We start from the raw sequence: 21,020 nt of genomic DNA, 5'->3' as shown, positions 1-21,020 counted from the left end.
TTTGTCATATCGCGATATTATCGCAAATGCAATTAATCGTTCAGCCCTACTCTTAACCTACATAACTTGACGGAGATGTTTCTAAGAACCTTTTGTTCCTTTTTGCATCCCCATAATAAGAAAGCAACTCGAGACACAACTGAGGTTTTTCTGCAGGTTTGGTAATGGAAACCTCAAATGCCTTAACATTTTCAAATAACATGTAATATGTTGAAATTATAATATTCCAAACATGTCATAATGGGACATTTGGTTGGTTATAATTATTTAATTGAAGATATTTGTACATGTCTTATAAGTGTGACAGTTAGCTAGAATGCACAATACCAGGAACGGGGGTTTTCCTGTTCCTTTACAATAAATAGTTGCACAATATATTCTATAATATATCAGAACTCACCCAAACTATCACATTTTATCATTTATTTTACTGAAATGTGCAGTGTGCAAATCCACTCTTATTTATTTATACACTCTTATATCTGAACTATTTTTAGGAAAGGCAGTTGTAAGTCACAAACAGTTGCTGTATAATGGTAGCTTGTGTGCTCCCTGCAATAGTAAAAATAACCCAGGCGTAGCGATGCACAGAGCGTTTTATGTTGTGTGTAAAATTGTTAGCTGTGTTTAATCTGGAACGGTCACGTCTGGTTTCATGAGGTCAGCATCAGCGCCGGTAGTGATCTTGTTTACATTTGAGGCTGCAAAAAAACCCAACTTTGGTCCGTTTTCATTTAGGAAGACCATATAATTGAAAGCATAAAAGCATGTGAACACGCATATTTATCTTTTGGTGCATTCTGTGTTTTTACAGCCACACCCACCCACCATCACGGCCGCAGCTGTCTGAGACTACGAGTATACGTCTGCTGCTCCACGGGTGAGTATGTGTGTGTGTGTGTGTGTGTGTGTGTGTGTGTGTGTGTGTGTGTGTGTGTGTGTGTGTGTGTGTGTGTGTGTGTGTGTGTGTGTGTGTGTGTGTGTGTGTGTGTGTGTGTGTGTGTGTGTGTGTGTGTGTGTGTGTGTGTGTGTGTGTGTGTGTGTGTGTGTGTTAGCGTTTGACCTATAATGCAATGCTAGGTCCTGTTTGCAGTCACTACCTGCATCTATCTGGCCACTCTACCCATCTGGCAGGCGACGGGCTCCCCACAAACCCCCCTACACACACACACACACACACACTACTTGAACACACACCGGCAGCATACAGATTCATACATAATCTAAATACAGTCTAAAACAAGCAGAGCTATTAATACTCCTGCTGAGTTTCCCCTGCAGCATTTTAACTCGTGGCACAGAACCCCTCTTGCTCCTCTTTTTTTTATCCCTCTCTCTTTTTCTGACTCCCTGTTCTCTCTCTCCCTGCGCCCCATCCACAGAAGCAGAGAGGAGCAGCTCCAGCTTTGAATGCCCTCACCCCCCTTCTCCCCTCCTCCCTCTTTCCTCCTCTTTCAGCCCTACCCCCGCGCCCCCTGTCAGAATCCATTTATTGCTGTGTGCGGTCAGTGGGTGGCTGTGTATATGTAGTGTTAACCTTTCTATCTCGCTCTCCTGCCTTCCTTCAATCTTTCAACCCTCTCTCACACACACTCACTCACACTCACTCACACATACACACAGAGACTTTGATCCCTGGCCTGTCCGGTCCTTTTAACTTCCTTTGCCCTGTGGTATTAACCTCTCCTCCCTTTCACCCCCCTCCATCGCTTGCCATCCCTTTTCACACATTGCTTCTCTTCAGTTTGATCTGCCTCCCCTCACCTCCCATCTCTCGGCCTCTTTTTCACTCTCCTTTTTTTTTCTCTCTCTCTCTCTCTCCCTCTCTCTCTCCCTCTTTTCCTGCTGGTTATGTTGTGGCTTGTCAGTCTGTCTGCTCTGGGGTATTTTTTTTTTAACCCTTGCACCTTTGCCTTGCCGCTCTCTCACATGTTTCTCTGAAGGTGTCATGTGGAATCAAATAAAAATCTTTTAGGTTGGAGCAATGGTTTAACCCATGCTCCCTTAACTTCTCCCTTCTTCTTTTGTTGCCTCATTCAATGACCTCTGTGTCTCTCTTTCAGCCTCTGACGTGGATGATGAGCCAGAGCCTACAGAACCAGACTACACGCTTAGACCAGGCCTAAAACTTGATGATATTGGTGAGTCATGCGCACACGTAGTCGTTGAGTAAGTGTGGAGCGCTTGCATCCGGCCTGTCTGGATTCACAAAAACAGACCCATGTTTGTCATTCAGATCATAACTGCCACAAATCATTGCAATTATATGATTCACACTTTTCAAGCTGCCCTATTGATGTTAAATGATGATTTAAACGAATCCCATAAACCGGCGTATGTCCATGTGTCTGGAGCACTCAGTGACGAGCACTTTGGTTTTCTTGAAAATGTCGCACACATATTCCTTGATTTTTTCTTTAGAGCTCAGCGATTATAGTATCTGAAAATAATATTTACGTTCATTAAGTCACATCTATAATACATTTGCATCTCTGAACAAATATCATTATTTGAATCAGTAACATATCATCTTTACATTAATAAGCATTTAGGCATCTTTTAGAGAAAATAAAGTCAGGTTAGTCTGGGCCGCATATAATACTGGTGAAATAAATTATCAAATCAACATTTTTAGTGACTCAGAGCTTCTTTCGTTTCTATTATGGTAGCTGGAAAATTAGAGGGCACTGATCAGACAAATTGTAGTAATCAAACATAAAAATGAAGCTTTAAATATAGGCTGGACAAAAAATATGAAAATGGAAAAATGTTCCCTACCAAACCCTGATGTAAGAACCAAACTTGTCATTTTATGGGACTTATTGAAAAGATAATAACATTGCAGTAGCTTTATCATCTGAATACTGACAGCACTTTGAATGTCCATATTTGATGGCAGTGTGACCAGATCAATCACCATGCTGCATCAACAGTCAAAAATCAAGAGCTAAAGTTAAGTGTGCCATTTTCAGAAGAAAGCTTCAACAGAGTTAACTTCACAGCACCAGCTGGCTTGGCAAGCTGCTGATCCTGCTAAACAACAACATGCATATTCATCTCACACTCGCCATTTTCACCCGGATATGCAAAGAACACAGAGTTTCATAGTTAGTTGCAAAAATGAAAAAGGAGATATTTATCAGATTTCCTAACTTCTAACTTAACTTCTAAATGTTGTGCCTCTACTTTGTGTGGGTTACGAAACCTGGTGAAATAATGGCAATCGTGCTAAATCTGTTAGCATTGGAACTGAATAAAATTTGGCAGCGATTTAAGGGGGAAGCAGAGCAGTAAATCAATAAGTGACAGGTTTTCGGATAATCTCTCAGATGATCATGTGGATGCTGCTCGGTTTTATGAGCAGCACAATAACAACATGCACAGATAACTTGGCCTGGCTACCCATTACACAACCAGACCTGTGGGAATCAATCATCATCCTGTCTTGCTTTCACACACCTCTCCAAGGTAGCTTGTAAAATATGGTTCTGCGTTACTGTCAATGTGTGTGTGTGCACGCTTGCATGTGTGTCTGTGCATAATAAATCAGTGTGTTCTCATAACTGTCATAAGAAAACTTCTCATTGGCTGTGGCCAAGGCTGCATGTCGTATGAGTTTGTGGAGATACCTCTCCCTCTCTTATTTCTCTTCCCTCTGTCATTCTTTCATCTTGTTTTTTTCCTCACTCCATCTTCTTCATCCATGCCCTCCTCATCCTTGTGCTCTTTAATTCCCGTCCTCCATTTTTCATCCTAGCCCACAAATAGAAACGCAGTGGAGAGGAAAGCCACCAAAACTAAGTTTATTCATCTTTTGATGTGTGAAATGAAGTTTCTCCCACTTTTAACACTTTTTTTATTTGATATTAATCTTTAGGGTTATCATATGCAAGAATGTTGTCCCAGTGGTATAATCTATATAATAATAATAATAATCATAATTTCATTACCACAGATTTGAGTAAGTTAACCCATAATTGTGTTTGTCTCTACATATACTTTATTCATCAAACATCCACTCCAGTTGTGCGTTTCTTTTCTGCACATATCATAATAGAGTCGATAAAATAACAGAATATATATAAACTTCAATTCAAAAGCACACATTGCCTAATGTAATACAGGTTACACAGAAGAGTATACAGAAAATAAAAAAGGTTATTTCCACAGAAGAACAGTTAAAGAATGTGAGCTGCATGAAAATAATGCAAATATAAACTGCAGAAACAATAGCAGAGCACAAATTACCCCAGCTCCTGTGGGTCATTTTCACCTGTAGTGTTCTGTGTTCCCAATTAAATTAATAGGATAACTCAAGTGGTTGAAGAGGAAGTGAGGGAGCCAGCAGGGAGCTGTGAAATTAACTGAAAACAAAGAAGCAGTGCAGTTTCCTATTCCCATGCCTCGTCCTTCTGACTGCCGATTAGACTCATCACATCATAGCTTTAATTACTCTTATTCAATGTTCACATCAGCACATTCACACAAACACCAGGCAATGCGCAAACTGCTCACTTCAAATTGGCCTGATTACCGTGTCTGAAAGTGTTCAACTAAGCTGAATGTTGCAGGCTCTCTCCCCTTCACTGCTCACAGTTTATTTCCTGGTCACTGCCCCTTTCAATCAGTGTCTGCAGCTCAACAGTGGTTCCCTCCTGAATACGGCCTCTAGTATTAGATTTCATTTAGATCTCATTTACAACACAGATGGAATGGTGCTCGCAGCTCCCCGTGCAGCCATGTGATTACTGATGTCTTTCAGTGGGAGGATACTCATTTACCAACCCTGTTGGCTCAGGTTACTACATCTGACGATCAGGTCCGAAGAAAATCTTTAATGGGGTTTATTGTCGTAATTAGCACTCCTTTAAGTGACAGTATGGATTGCTTAGTTTGCCACTGAAACATCCGGCTGACTATCAGTAGGCAGAGCACGGTAACAACTAATTGTTGCCTCTGAAATCTTATACTGTATGTAGTAAAAATGTATACGTTCAGTATAACATAATACATTTGTGTGTTATATTCCCGAAACATAAAAACTAGCTTTTATTTTATAAAAAATAGCCCACCAATGTTTACCAACCAATTTGAGCCGTTTTCTGTATAATTAACACTGGCAGCTCGCTCATTTTACTTGTTCAAGACTAACTGCCATTCACTACTCAGCATCTTAAAATAGTTGTCTGCTGTCCTCTGTGGTTCTCCAGGAACTTTAATAAGTTTGAGCTGAAAGACATGACTATAAACCAGTCATAAAGATGCTATCGTATCAATTATTTCTCCAATATTCCCAAACTTTATGGGGTTGCAGCACTTAATCACTGGATTGACCCTGAAATGAGGACAGTCTGATTCGGGAACACCACAAATTATCATGTGGAACATTCCCACATAATTGCACCTGTTGACAACGACAATTATAGATAATCCCTTTTTACAAATGTTTTCTAACAAGGACCATGAATTATTATAACAATGTACTGGTGGTTCTAGGTCAATCCTTATACGTACATAAATCATAGTTTCGTGGGCATCAAAGTGCCATATTGATATAGTTTTGTATGAAATGTTTTATGATCATTAAGGCCAAATACAATAAAAAATATGGTATGTTTAAAAAGTACGATAAACATGAATATAATTGTATACTTAGCTCAGACAGAAAACAATGCAGTCAATAAGCTACTGACACACACACACACACACACACACACACACACACACCACACTAAGACAGATACTCATAAACATAATCAGAGACTAAGATATCAACTTGTTCTTGTCAACATGACATTCAAATTCATAGACGCCTCTAGGTGTCTGAGCTTTCTAGTTATCAGGCGGATGTTGTCTGCTTTTCTGCTTCTAAATGTAGCATGCACAAACCCGCACACACACACACACACACACACACACACACACACACACACACACACACACACACACACACACACACACACACACACACACTGAAGTACACACAGCTTCCTCGCTGATGTTTGGCGCAGGAACATGTCAGAAGGTCATGATGCACGTCACATGGCTCCTGCACAAACATCGCACCAATAACACGTGCTGATAATGATGTGTTTATGAGTGAGAGCTAGTGAGAGACAGTGTGTACTGTATGTGTGTATGAAGTGATTAGAGACACACTTTGGAACCGGTCTTGCAAGATGCTCCTCTTTCTGCCGTTGTGTCTTCAAAACTACATTTCTATGTCACTCAGCGCCAAAGTAACAGTGTCCTGACCCCCCCTGCTGCTTGCTCGGTTACAGAGCGGTCAAAGCATTTAACCTGAGCTCCACTGCTGCATAGAGCTCATTAGATTCGCCAGCAGAGCATACCAGAAGAGGCCATCTCTTAAACCAGGTGTCAGCCAGTCATTACTCTGCTGTCTGACCCTCGGAGCAGCTGGAGAGACAGATATGGCACCGAGTGGAAACACTGAGAATCTCTCCACTCCACCGTTAACACAATGGCTCCTAATCAGCATCAGCCGTCCTGTGTACAGACAGAAAATTGTGCTTCTGTCTGGCCTCAAGTCTCATTAATCAACTGACTACAGAGGGTGTGTCAGGCCGCACATGTGTCTCATAAGTGTTGGCGTGCAGAGAACTGTCTGTTTTTTTTGGAAAGCGACTAGACATCAACGCAACAAAAGACTGCATACTATTTTTAGGTCATCATTCATCAGGTGTACAAGCAGGGGGGTTTCCGTATATACAGTGTGTCTGTGTTAAAGTACGTTACAACAGCGTGTCACTTAAAACGATAAGAGTTTTCTGATAACAGCTGCAGCAGTCTGTAATGTCAGATCTGTTGTCTTTTGGTGTATCTGTGCTGTAAGCTGCGTTTTTTTTCAGTCAGTTTCATTAAAAAAGTGTTTTAGTAAAAGCCCTGCTGTGTAACCAAATTATAGCACAATTAGAAGCACAGATACACTTATCTCTCCCTTCCATGTACTGTAATGAGTTTAAATGAAGAAATCACTCTGCTTCATTCTTCTCTTCCTCTCTGTTTCTGCTTATGCAGATGAATTTAACCCTTTCGTTCCCAAACTGGAGAAGAGTGTCAGCGGAAGCAGCCCGTCCAGGGATCGCCTTCTCCTCACCGTGACGATGCTCCTTCTGGCCGCTCTCTTCATCTCCTAGCAACGGCCATCCCATCAGTGTCACCATGCCAACTAGCCTTGGGAGGGTGTACAGTATCAGCGGGTGGGAGAGTCGAGGGAGGAGCGGGGAGTCAGGAGAGAGAGGAGAGTTACGAAACCACAAATAGAGCAGAGGAGCAAGAAATGAGAGTTTTTAAGCATTGTGTGTGTGTGTGTGTGTGTGTGTGTGTGTGTGTGTGTGTGTGTGTGTGTGTGTGTGTGTGTGTGTGTGTGTGTGTGTGTGTGTGTGTGTGTGTGTGTGTGTGTGTGTGTGTGTGTGTGTGTGTGTGTGTGTGTGTGTGTGTGTGTGTGTGTGTGTGTGTGTCTGAACAAGCCACAGGTTGAGCTTGTTGAATCATGCACATCACACAAAGCATTTATACACCAGGAAAGGCCGGGCAGAATTCCTAGTAAAAAAGCATCAAATCCACCCAACCAATTGAAAACCATTTGAAGACTTTCCCCTGGATGTGATTGGCTGAAACACTTCCTTAGGGCTAGTTGCCATAGTTTCTTGCAACAAGAATTAAACTGAACTGAAATGAACTGAATCAGATAGATTTAATGAGAACTGAACTGAAATGAACTGAATCAGATAGATTTAAAGAGAACTGAACTGAAATTGCCTTTTTTTTGTTGTTGATGTTGATGCTGGAAACTTTTCCCAGTCCACGAAAGAAAAAGGAACCAGCTGATGAACTGAGCAGGTCCTGTGTAGGAGACTAGTCAAAGTAGCTGATAGTTCATAAACACACCCTGGGACTCCAGACGCCATGTGTTTTAGTTGTCATCTCCGGTCTGTCTGCCGTGTCATCATGTGTTCACTATCAGCACGTCTCTATTGAAGGCAGCAGGGTCGGATGGGTCCTGGGGAAACACAGAGCATTTAAACAATGAAGCATTCACTCAAACAAAACGAGGGATTTACTGTAGATGTGCCATTGACACCGAAACTGCAAGGGGGATTGTTGATGTTATAAGTTTGCTGTGTCACTTTTCTGTCCAGTATTTGAAGTACCTCTGTAAGTCCTCCTTCATCTCCGAAGTTAAAGAAGCACACGATCAGCCATGGAAGGACACAGCAATACTGCCCTCTTCTCTACACACTGCAGGCTGTTTGGAGGAGAGCAGGGAGGAAGGAGCAAGGACAGTCACTCACACAAATGTCTATGAGCAGGTCCAGTCCTGGACAATAAGAAGCCTTCCTCTGATCAATGTGGAGCAGCAGCCCGCTCTACCAATGCCATCTCTGTAACCCATTCGTCAGATGCCACATGTAAACGGTTTTCTGTTACTGTTCGATTGCTAAGTGTGCCTGAAAGAGAAAACGTATGTCTGAGTGTGCCACATGTGTGTTTGAGATTGAGAGAGACTATTTTAAATGGTACTAATGGACAGAAAATACATCCACATTATGTACATCGTATACGTATGAAAATGCAAACATAAAATAAAAATAAAACCCAAACTAAAGCAACAAGTAATATACATAAAACCAAGTGCTTTGGTGGGGAGTTGCGGCCATTCAAAACTCAAACAACTGTACCAGTCGGTTGCTTCAGAATAGTTTCCATAGCAACTAGCACCTTATTCACCATGGTTACCCCACCCTGCCAACGATGGATTCTAGTAGGGCATGGCTTACCATAGTAGCTGATTCAAAACGATGATGATGGTGAAGATGATTTTAGTGATAATGAAGACCTTGATGGACTGCGAGCTGAACGCTGGCCCACCGGGTCACGCAGCAGCTCACCCACCGGCATGTGAGGCGTTTAAGTACTCGTGTAAATGTCACAACGGACAAAGAATGGAATAACAATGTCTTTACATTTGCCAAGGTGAAATGTATTGTAAGCAGTTTTACAAACTTGAAGCTCAGTTTCCTTGTGGTTGTTTTTTTAAATCTTGTTTTTTTTTTATCGCTGTGGTGAACTTTTTGTTGTCTTGAGGGGGGGATGGGGGTGAGCCATATGTAAACCTGGGCTGCACTGTGTGAATCTCTCAGTCGACTTCAAGGTTAAGCTATTTTGGGTTAGTATGATTTCCAGAAATATTAATATATTAACAAATCATTCACCAATCATACACAATAGGAGAATGTAGTATAATTAAAACTGTTATTAAATGTTTCCTGTTACACTAGAGGAAACTTTTTGAAATCTGAGAAACAATAACCCTACTGACGTGGGTTGGTTGGTTGGCACTGTAGTTAATTTCAACGAAAGGGATAAATATACTTCTTGAACAAATCAAATTACCCACTAACGCTGAATGAGAACTGGAAAAACTTAAGAAGTCTGAAATCATAGCAGATATTGTTTGGTAGAATTTCAATGTTTTGCTTAATGTTCCCCTGGTCAGATTTGTGTCGGGGTTAAGTCTACCAGGTAGGGAACCACTGATAAAGTTATATTTACATCAGTGTGCTAGTAGTTCCCAATGGTTTGTGACAGTTACCGAGATTATTTTCTCTTTGGAGAGCTCACATTTTTGCAGCTTCATTGAGAACATTACATTAGTGTGTTAACAAACCCAGGTGTATATATGGCTCGTGATGGGAGGGTGAAGAAGGAAGGGTTTTGGGTGCTGGTGTGGAGGGAGAGGGTTACAAACTCTTCAAGAAGTTGCACTTAAGAACTTAGACACGAGAATAAGAAAGTGTGTGTCTGTATGAGTGGATGTGTGTGTGTGAGAAAGACTTTCTGTTCATCACTTCATGTCTGTGTGCAGGAGCTTTAGCATCAGAGGCTGTCTGTGTTTGTGTGTGCTGGTGCCATTGTGTACATGTGTGTGTGAGTAATTGAATGGGTGAGCAACAGTCTCTTTGTTTCTGCTCTTCCCATGTGTGTTTCAGTGAGAGTGAGTGTGTGACCGAATGTTGTCTGGCAAAAGAAAAAAAAGCATTTACTAGTGTTGGCAACAACAATTACAATCATGTTTACCTTTCGACTGGAATGACTTTAAATAAACTTGAAAATAAAATGTAAAATGAACAAACCATAACAGAGGTTATAACAATGATCATGATAACAAAATAATAAGCTTACAAATCTTACTTTTAACAAGATGTGTGTTCGGCTCTTTATTTTTCTCCCCCCCCCCCTTTTCTCTATGTCTTTGAGGATCTGAGAAAAAGACAACATGCATGGAGCTAATCTGAGACAGCAGATGGAGGGGCCGCAGGAAAGGTTTTTCCTGGTATATTCACCTCTCTGTAGATAATGTTGTTTGGGAGCTCACAGATGTGATTTTTCATATCAAAGTTGGTGTGGCGACGCTCTCCCTCGGCAGTAATACCTTTACACGCTCCGATTAGGACTGATAAGTGCTTCAATCACCAGCCTAACATTTCAATGACAATGGGCCCATCCTGCAGTGTGTACCTGTACGTCTGCGCTGGTGATTGAAGGATAAAACGGCTACTAATGTCAGAGCGAAGCCAGGCTCACTGTGATCTTATGCAACAGGTTTTTTGCTATGCCAAAGATATCTTTTGACCGAGTGACAGGACAGCACGAGGAAGAAGATCGACTGATAAAGGTCAGAGTATAGTCATGTTCACACAGACAATCTTCTGGCAGCAAGCATGTCGAGGTTTGAGTTTTGGAAGGAAAGTACTATAATACAGTACATAATAAAAGGTTGTGTTTTCAAAAAGGGGGAAATAAGTATCCATAGGAACTTTTCAAACGAATCCTGACGACTTCTCTGTTTACCATCGCTATCCTACCAGTCTGGATCAGTCTAAATCTAGTGTTTGCTATTCCACACATGTATGTTGGCTTGAGTGTTATTTTATTAAGGTACAGAAGTCCTATGTCTCTGACTGATAATGGAAGAATATGTTGAAAGATTATTATTTATGCTTTATTAAGACTAATTTAGTGTCTTTTTAGGTTTAAAAAAACTATTTAGAAAGTTCCCATTAAAACGTATTACATTTAGAAAGTGAAATTAAACCCAGATTAGCTTTTTATGAGTGGTAAAGGGATATGGGCAGTTGTTTGATTTTAATACTGCAATGACATATCCTTATAATCTTGCTGATCTTGTGTTTGAAAAAAGAAACATAATCACATCTTTCAGGAAACACATAGATCATCAGCCCAGAGGAAAATGATCAGGCAGTGAGTCAGACATTTAAGAAGGGCACTTTTGATGGATGAATGCTCGACAACAACAAGCCATCTCAATCTTCCCAGAATCACCCTGAGTCATTTGGGGGTGTCAACTAGCTTCCAGACAGAACATTTTTAAAATTATCAAAACACTCCCTTCTTGTTAATCTCAGAGCAACATGCCTGATTTTGTTGTTGGGTTGAAATCCAACAATAACTTAATTAGCGGGGATGAATAATTGATGCAGTTTAATTAAGGGTATAGCCTTTCTATTCTGTTTCCCATCTTGAAGCTGATGCAGCTTCTACTCATTTATACTGATGTTATCTGACCAAAGCCGGGAAAAATGGTGCAAAGTTTGCAGGATAAACAATTGTGAATTAACTTATTTCTTTGTGATCTCACAAATATCTTTTCATTTCCACGCATCAGTTACCAAAGGTGACCACTTGGTGCCGCTGTTCAGTCACAGCTCTGGTGAGGGGAAGTGCAGCCCCCTGATTCCCCTACGTTGTAATCCTTTATCTTAATACATAAATCCATTAAAGCCACAATGGCCATTGTGTAACTGGAGTCACTGGGATTAAACATGCAGACGTATTTAACTGGGTTATGATATAACTACAGCATGTTGAAGCAGGTTGATTCATGGAGAAGGTTTGCTGTGCCAGCCCAAAGCTGAAAATGTGTCTTGTAGATTGTAGAAGCGAAGGACATGTAAACTAACATACCAACCTTTGATATATTGTGCATAATGCATCCAAGGCTTTAGAAAAATCTTCCAGTCAAGGAAGTCAAGGCAGCGTTTTTGTCTGCATTCATTTATCACAATGAGTCAGGCTGAAGAGAACATTTTCTGCCTACTCTGCTTGTGTTTGTTTAACAGAGAAACCAATGTTATGCATGGGCAGGCTTGTAAATATAAAGCTGTTTGCAATTGGCTTGTTCTACCAATATCTGAGACAAACACATTTACAAAATGATACTTTTTTGTGAGGACTTCTGACATTGCAATTAACCATCTAAAATACATTTTAACACTAACTTTGAGAGAGAGGCAGGAACAGTTCAAGCTTCATTTATAGCTGTGTGTTAAAGGGTTAAGGCCTACATGAAGCTGTTATACGCTGATGATACAGGTTGTAAACTCACAATGATGTTGATGATAGAAATAAGGCTTCAGCCGTTGAACCACTATGATGAGAATGTCAAGTCAAAGTTAAATAGCAAAGTCTGGCTGAAAGTTTTGGTATGGATAGGAAATGTCTGGTACCCCATTTATTCCTTCTAACTAATGTGCCTAATTTGGGTGTTTGTTGACATCTGACCACTCATGGTTGTTGCTCCCTCGAACTTGTTTGACTGTGTTGCCTCATTCTGAAGTCTCAACAACAACTTGCTACGTAAAAGAGCCAGTGGCCTGAGATACAAAAGTCTTAAAAAACGGCACATTTTTCATTAACATATGGTATTCATAATTCATCGGCCTTCCTACACCCATCCGTCGGCAGCACCCGAAGAACACATCATCAGAATAAAAATACCTCAACAAATATAAATCAGATGATCGCCCCATGTTGAAACCCGCCCTGCTACCCCTGCACTCCCAGTGACGTTTGATTGGAGATGAGTCCCGGTACTGGCACAGCACCGAGGCAGGAAAAACCCTCCTGCTCTGCCTTATGGCTCCTGCCTAAAAAAACACGTTCCTCGACATGTGAACATGCTTTTCTGTCTGCATGTAAATAAGCCTTGAATAATGTGTGCCATTCAAGCAGAGGCGTTTGTCTGAGCATAAGGGTATGCACATGATGTTTGGTGCTCATCTCTCAAGAGCCACAGAAGTTGAAAGCCAGCTGAGTCACTGATGTCTAGTTGTGGGGGCACCTTGGGCAAAACATTCTCGCCAAGCAGCTTGAGCATCAAGTCTGTGTGGTTGATCAAGCTTTAAATAGAGTTACAATAAAGTCTCCCCCATATAACTGGTGCATTTATGGATTTCCTTTTCAGTTTTCTAAACGTTCTTGAAGTTTTAAAGCTTTTACATGTTTTGTTTGGATTTAAGTCAAAAGCAAATAGCTCTGTTTTTGTTTCAGAACTCTGCAAAGTTTAAAGTCTTTAAAAAAACACTTGTACACTGGGCCCATAAATCTGGTTACAGCATTGGCTGATGCTCTCACTAATTGTAATGGGCTCGCTAGCCAAGCAAGCTAACTATCCATTCAGTTAAACGTTTCCCAAAAAACTCCACAGCGTGTTGAGGATTACTCATGTAGTTTAATGGTAATTTCGTGAAACTGTAAACACAATACAAACATAAGGTAAGTATTAATAAAGCTAAACAGTAAGCATAAAGAAGTAAATCTATAATTCAACACATGGAAAATAAAGATAACACTTACAGACGTTGCTTTAACAAACAAGAAGATGTGGAACTGCATCTTAATGGAAGAGCTGATCAAGCTGTCGATCCTGCATGCTCTCTATGTGAATAACGTGCTTGTGACTTCCGGTCACCTAACTAGCAGCCCCTCCCTTAGAGCATTCCCTCTTAAAGGTACAGGAACCTATGCCACATACATTACAAAAAACACACTTTCAATGCCAGGGGCAGAACACTCCCCACTTAGGGTCTTACAAGACTCTACATTAATTAACAGAATCAGTCTTAGGAGACAGAAGCAGAACAACTTCTGTAACAGGACGAAAGAACGTCTTCTTGGTTCCACCTTAATGTAGGCCACAGCTGCGACAGCTTTCACCGATGCATCTGCAAAAACACAAGAGTTCTCTTACTTGTGCACCTGCGGTAGAGAGGGACGTGTAAGGGCGAGGTATCTGGAGGTCCTGTAAGTCCTGAAGCGACTCTTTCCATCTTGTCCACTCGATCTCCATGTTTTTTGGGAGTGGTGAGTCCCAATCCTCTGCCTGCGTGGTGAGCTCTCTGAGTATCAGCCTTCCGTGAACAGAGACCGGTGCAACAAACCCTAGAGGGTCATATAGACTGTTTACGGTTGACAGCACCCCTCTGCGAGTGAATGGCTTTTTGCCGTTTTCAATCTGGAATGTGAAGGTGTCTGCTCGCATGTTCCAAGACAATCCAAGACTACGTTGGACTGGCAGGTCATCGACAAAGAGATCCAAGTTGTTGACGTCTTTGGAGCGATCTTGAGGTGGGAATGCGTGAATGACTGCTGGTCGATTTGATGCAATCTTGTGCAACCTGAGGTTAGAGGCTGAAAGCATCTTCTGTGTTCTTCCAAGAACGCTGATGGCCTCTTCCTCAGTAGCGAACGACTTCAAAGCATCGTCAACATAGAACTCACGTTCAATGAGTCTTCTTGCGTCACTGCCATACTCTGCCTCTGCTTCTTTGGCCGCTCTTCTCAGACCGTACACGGCCACAGCAGGAGAAGGACTGTTCCCAAAAAGGTGCACTCGCATCCGGTAGTCCACGACATTGCAGGTAGGATCATTGTCCCTGTACCATAGGAAGCGGAGATAGTCCCTGTGGTCTTCCTTCACCACGAAGCAGTGGAACATGTGTTCGATGTCAGCCGTAATGGCTACTTGCTCCTTCCTGAACCTCATAAGTACGCCTAGCAGGCTGTTGTTCAGGTCCGGGCCGGTGAGCAGGACATCGTTGAGTGAGACTCCTTCATGTGATGCGCTGCTGTCGAAGACCACTCGGATCTTGTCCGGCTTTTTGGGATGGTACACGCCGAACAGGGGTAAGTACCAGCATTCTTTCCCTACTTGCAGGGGTGGAGCGATCTCTGCATGTCCTCTGCTAAGCATGTTCTGCATGAACTCTAGAAAGTGGGCCTTCATCTGCGGTCGTTTTTCCAGAGTGCGGCGGAGCGAGAGGAGGCGGTCATGCACTTGTCTCCTGTTGTTGGGCAGCCGTTGTCTTGGGGATCGGAAAGGCAGAGGTCCGACCCAGCTTTTGGAGCTGTCTTGGTGGAACTCAGCATCCATGATGTGAAGGAACTCTAGATCCTCCATGGAAGGTGCAAGTCTGTGATCATCGGCAGTACGAGTGAAGATGGCTTGGCCTAAGCTGTCTTCTGCTAGCTTTCCTAAGCTATATGCGAAGGTAGGTACTGGATGGTTTTGATATGTAGGTGCTTGACTGAAAACCTCTTTCACTTTGATTTGGTTGTTGCATGGCTGTAGATGGGTAGCACGACCGTTCTCTAGGATGGATGTTTTATAGCTGTTCACCTGTGGTGATCTGTGTGCACCTCCAAGGCAAACGTCACCGATGACGACCCACCCTAGGTCCAGTCTTTGGGCAAAGGGTGCATTGCCTGGACCATTAATCTGATCTCTGACCTTGTGTAACCTCAGAATGTCTCTTCCCAGAAGGAGGAGTACATTAGCATCAGGATCGAGAGGTGGTATTTCATCTGCAATACGTTTCAGGTGAGTATGGTGGCGTGCGGCGTCCGGGGTAGGTATCTCAGCTCGATTGTCAGGGACTTCGTTGCATTCGAGAAGCGTAGGTAGAGGAAAGCTAAGTTTCTTGTCCAGTGACTCGATAGTGTAACCGATGGCTCTTCTCCCCGCTGTCTCTTTAAGTCCTGCACATGTCTTGAGAGTGTATTCGTAGGAGCACCCAGAGATCTTAAAGACATCAAAGAACTCTGAACGTGCAAGGGAGCGGTTACTTTGATCATCGAGTATTGCGTACATCCTCTTGGACTCCTGTCTGTGTCCAGTGGGGTACACACTGACGAGGCAGATCTTAGCACAGGCTCTCGCACTTAATCCTTCGCCACACACTTGAGTGCACCTCGAAGTGACCTCCTGGGCCTCCGCTTTGTCCTCCTCCCCACTATGCTCTGAAGCGGGAGGGGACGAATTGGACTTCCAGGTTGCTGGTCCAGGGTGTAGTGCTGTCGTGTGGTTGGTGCTCTCACATTCCATACATTTGACATCGGCGGAGCAGTTCCTGGCGAGATGCTCTGTGGAGGAGCAACAGCGAAAGCAGATGTAGTGTTCTTTGAGTAACTGTTTGCGTTCCTCTAAACTCTTTTCTCGAAAGCCTCTGCATTTCATCAGGGGGTGAGGCTTTCCATGTAGGGGGCAGTGTTTGCTTGGGTCCACTGGTTTGTTACCTACTCTTGACTCAGGCTTGTCCACTGAAGATTGGTCTTTGCTATTCACACGTTTGGCTTAGGTATTTTATTAAGTCAGATCTATGTCTCTGACTGTATGGAAATATGTTGAAGATGTTATTTATGCTTTATTAAGACTAATTTAGTGTCTTTTTAGGTAAAAAAACTATTTAGAAAGTTCCCATTAAAACATATTACATTTAGAAAGTGAAATTAAACCCAGATTAGCTTTTTATGAGTGGTAAAGGGATATGGGCAGTTGTTTGATTTTAATACTACAATGACATATCCTTATAATCTTGCTGATCTTGTGTTTGAAAAAAGAAACATAATCACATCTTTCAGGAAACACATAGATCATCAGCCCAGAGGAAAATGATCAGGCAGTGAGTCAGACATTTAAGAAGGGCACTTTTGATGGATGAATGCTCGACAACAACAAGCCATCTCAATCTTCCCAGAATCACCCTGAGTCATTTGGGGTGTCAACTAGCTTCCAGACAGAACATTTTTAAAATTATCAAAACACTCCCTTCTTGGTAATCTCAGAGCAAACATGCCTGATTTTGTTGTTGGGTTGAAATCCAACAATAACTTAATTAGCGGGATGAATAATTGATGCAGTTTAATTAAGGGTATAGCCTTTCTATTCTGTTTCCCATCTTGAAGCTGATGCAGCTTCTACTCACATTTATACTGATGTTATCTGACCAAAGCCGGGAAAAATGGTGCAAAGTTTGCAGGATAAACAATTGTGAATTAACTTATTTCTTTGTGATCTCACAAATATCTTTTCATTTCCACGCATCAGTTACCAAAGGTGACCACTTGGTGCCGCTGTTCAGTCACAGCTCTGGTGAGGGGAAGTGCAGCCCCCTGATTCCCCTACGTTGTAATCCTTTATCTTAATACATAAATCCATTAAAGCCACAATGGCCATTGTGTAACTGAGTCACTGGGATTAAACATGCAGACGTATTTAACTGGGTTATGATATAACTACAGCATGTTGAAGCAGGTTGATTCATGGAGAAGGTTTGCTGTGCCAGCCCAAAGCTGAAAATGTGTCTTGTAAGATTGTAGAAGCGAAGGACATGTAAACTAACATACCAACCTTTGATATATTGTGCATAATGCATCCAAGGCTTTAGAAAATCTTCCAGTCAAGGAAGTCAAGGCAGCGTTTTTGTCTGCATTCATTTATCACAATGAGTCAGGCTGAAGAGAACATTTTCTGCCTACTCTGCTTGTGTTTGTTTAACAGAGAAACCAATGTTATGCATGGGCAGGCTTGTAAATATAAAGCTGTTTGCAATTGGCTTGTTCTACCAATATCTGAGACAAACACATTTACAAAATGATACTTTTTTGTGAGGACTTCTGACATTGCAATTAACCATCTAAAATACATTTTAACACTAACTTTGAGAGAGAGGCAGGAACAGTTCAAGCTTCATTTATAGCTGTGTGTTAAAGGGTTAAGGCCTACATGAAGCTGTTATACGCTGATGATACAGGTTGTAAACTCACAATGATGTTGATGATAGAAATAAGGCTTCAGCCGTTTGAACCACTATGATGAGAATGTCAAGTCAAAGTTAAATAGCAAAGTCTGGCTGAAAGTTTTGGTATGGATAGGAAATGTCTGGTACCCCATTTATTCCTTCTAACTAATGTGCCTAATTTGGGTGTTTGTTGACATCTGACCACTCATGGTTGTTGCTCCCTCGAACTTGTTTGACTGTGTTGCCTCATTCTGAAGTCTCAACAACAACTTGCTACGTAAAAGAGCCAGTGGCCTGAGATACAAAAGTCTTAAAAAACGGCACATTTTTCATTAACATATGGTATTCATAATTCATCGGCCTTCCTACACCCATCCGTCGGCAGCACCCGAAGAACACATCATCAGAATAAAAATACCTCAACAATATAAATCAGATGATCGCCCCATGTTGAAACCCGCCCTGCTACCCCTGCACTCCCAGTGACGTTTGATTGGAGATGAGTCCCGGTACTGGCACAGCACCGAGGCAGGAAAAACCCTCCTGCTCTGCCTTATGGCTCCTGCCTAAAAAAACACGTTCCTCGACATGTGAACATGCTTTTCTGTCTGCATGTAAATAAGCCTTGAATAATGTGTGCCATTCAAGCAGAGGCGTTTGTCTGAGCATAAGGGTATGCACATGATGTTTGGTGCTCATCTCTCAAGAGCCACAGAAGTTGAAAGCCAGCTGAGTCACTGATGTCTAGTTGTGGGGGCACCTTGGGCAAAACATTCTCGCCAAGCAGCTTGAGCATCAAGTCTGTGTGGTTGATCAAGCTTTAAATAGAGTTACAATAAAGTCTCCCCCATATAACTGGTGCATTTATGGATTTCCTTTTCAGTTTTCTAAAAGTTCTTGAAGTTTTAAAGCTTTTACATGTTTTGTTTGGATTTAAGTCAAAAGCAAATAGCTCTGTTTTTGTTTCAGAACTCTGCAAAGTTTAAAGTCTTAAAAAAAACAACCACTTGTACACTGGGCCCATAAATCTGGTTACAGCATTGGCTGGTGCTCTCACTAATGCTTCAGAGAGATCCCATAAGATTTAAAAAATGCAATTTCATCACTGATCGTTGATGCCGATCATTCCGCTTCTGTAAGCTCATGGTAAAATCATGAAGGACAAACGAATAATCAGTGTTACTTTTTATATAAATACAATTCTGTTTTTCTATTCCGTATTAAATCAACTTGAAACCTGTGTGAAACATTCCACATTTCATGAAAACTTGGGCAGGGAAATCTTTTACTGGAGTACAATAAGTGATTTGTCTTTGATATTCAAGTGGCAATAGTCAGTTCTTTGGATTATAAAAAGAACAATTGTGTGCTCAAATATTGAAAGCCACCATTGCTGGGTAGTGAACAGAACAACTTAAATTGTGACCCACAAAATAACAAATAAAGACATCCAGAGTTTCACCCTGCTCTTTACACAATGCTTTGGTTTTCATTCAACATTACTGCAAAACACCACCCTAAATGTATGTTTTGGCATTACTTGGTTCAGGATTTGTGTTTAACTTTAGAATATATGTTTTACAAAACTTTCTGTGATCTTCGTACATCATCACTCTTTCACATTCACACTGTACGCAGCCCACATCTTCTCCTCTGAGAGTTTGGACTCAGCTGAAATGTTCATTGCCGACAGCTATGAAATCAGACATTTGTACCTCTTTCCATCTCTGCCAATCTAACGTGTCTTCCCCTGACAAGAAGAAAACAAATGAGATTTTGATTACAGCTTCTCAAGGCCTCTTTCTTCTCGATATGTTTGATTGAAAGGTCTATTGAAATACAGCAATGCCCAAGAGCACCACGAGAAATAAATGAATACAATTTGTGTTACGTGGATTGAGTTCTGTGATTAAACGAAAAGCCTTTGTTTGCTCATTTAACTAAAAGAAAATCAATAACTCCCAGCAGTGTGAATTGTGTAGTTATGATTTATCCTGTCTCAGGAGACAAAAACGCATTCAGTAAATTTGTTTGCATACACTCAGGCAGATATAAGCACATTTCTTCCCTACAGACCAACAACCACATCTCCAGAAAGTAATAACACGGTGGATATTTTTAACCAGCTATATGTAAGGCTTTGATGAGATGTTATGACAGTTTTGAAAGTTACAAATTTCTCTCTTTATATTTCTGTCCATCCCTCCAGACCTCCTTATTTGTACATTCTCTTTTTCCCGGTTCCTCCTCCCTCACATGGATGCAACGTGCTTGGCCCCATCACATCTTTGCACACCCGTCTCTCCATTTTTCTCATCCACCCCTTTGAGCGGCTACTCGGAGGCTGTCAGTCGCCCCCAGATTTATACTTTTGGTGTTAGTCACTGCCTGGCTTTGCCCCTCGTCCTCTCATCACATGTCCCCCTCTTCTCTATGTTTAGAACTAATCCTCTATTTCTGAGACAGCATCTGTAAAGCTCGAAACAGATGGGAGGGTTATATTTACCCTGTCTCTCTGTGTGTCTAGCTTACATCCATACAATACTAATGTACTGTAACACTGCACAAACATTAAAATACACACTGAAAATAAAAGACTTATCAATAAGACCCCTGACTCCAGAGCAAACATTTCAATTAAAAAGTGTCATTCGATCCTTCATCTGGTTTGTCAAGTCAAGACATTAGAAATACAGTTTTGATATGATGCATCATCAGTGTTTTCACATGCTCATTTAACATTAAGCTGGTCTTCTATCATATCAAGATGTTTGTCTTAAATTCACAAACAATATCAGATTTATCTAATGGATTCAGATATAATTGAGTAATCAGACCAGTGGAGCTACAAGCTTAAACTGCACTTCCAACCAGTCATGTCCTAATTTCTTTTCCTCTAATCACCAGATAATCTGCCCTTAGATTTCCGGAGAGACAGTCGTCATTCGGGTGTTTATGTATTTCTAACAACAACTTGTTTGCCCTCAACAGAGCTGAAAAAAATCCTGTTTGACGTCTTAATCTCTTCTACCATGTTTTCCTGTAACTGATAGTTGCAACGGTTTCCATAAAATATTTAAATATAACTCATCTACTGAAAGACTGGGATCAAATTGT

The 21,020-nt window shown here is 41.5% G+C and overlaps 1 protein-coding gene and 1 long non-coding RNA gene across 3 annotated transcripts in view; one reads left to right on the top strand and one right to left on the bottom strand.

The window, feature by feature from the left end:
• efna3b (ephrin-A3b) overlaps positions 1-10,218 on the top strand; it is a 51,892-nt gene extending 41,674 nt beyond the window's left edge. The window contains exons 4-6 of the mRNA XM_063877955.1: positions 815-880; positions 2,064-2,141; positions 7,039-10,218. Of these exons, the coding sequence (XP_063734025.1) occupies positions 815-880; positions 2,064-2,141; positions 7,039-7,157 (263 nt within the window). The 3' untranslated portion in view covers positions 7,158-10,218. The remainder of the gene's footprint in view (positions 1-814; positions 881-2,063; positions 2,142-7,038) is intronic.
• The window catches only part of LOC134861005 (uncharacterized), a 51,515-nt gene continuing 38,016 nt past the window's right edge, over positions 7,522-21,020 (bottom strand). The window contains exons 4-5 of one of the 2 annotated variants that reach the window (XR_010165344.1): positions 8,175-8,471; positions 7,522-8,023 (exon numbers count right to left, since the gene is read on the bottom strand). This is a non-coding gene — a long non-coding RNA (uncharacterized LOC134861005). The remainder of the gene's footprint in view (positions 8,024-8,174; positions 8,472-21,020) is intronic. The other variant, XR_010165345.1, reaches the window with a different exon arrangement.

The sequence above is a fragment of the Eleginops maclovinus genome, chromosome 3 (assembly GCF_036324505.1).
Source record: "Eleginops maclovinus isolate JMC-PN-2008 ecotype Puerto Natales chromosome 3, JC_Emac_rtc_rv5, whole genome shotgun sequence".
NCBI classification, from domain to species: domain Eukaryota; kingdom Metazoa; phylum Chordata; class Actinopteri; order Perciformes; family Eleginopidae; genus Eleginops; species Eleginops maclovinus.
The sequence above is the reverse complement of the archived record's forward strand: the minus strand, read 5'-3'. Positions and strand labels throughout refer to the sequence as shown.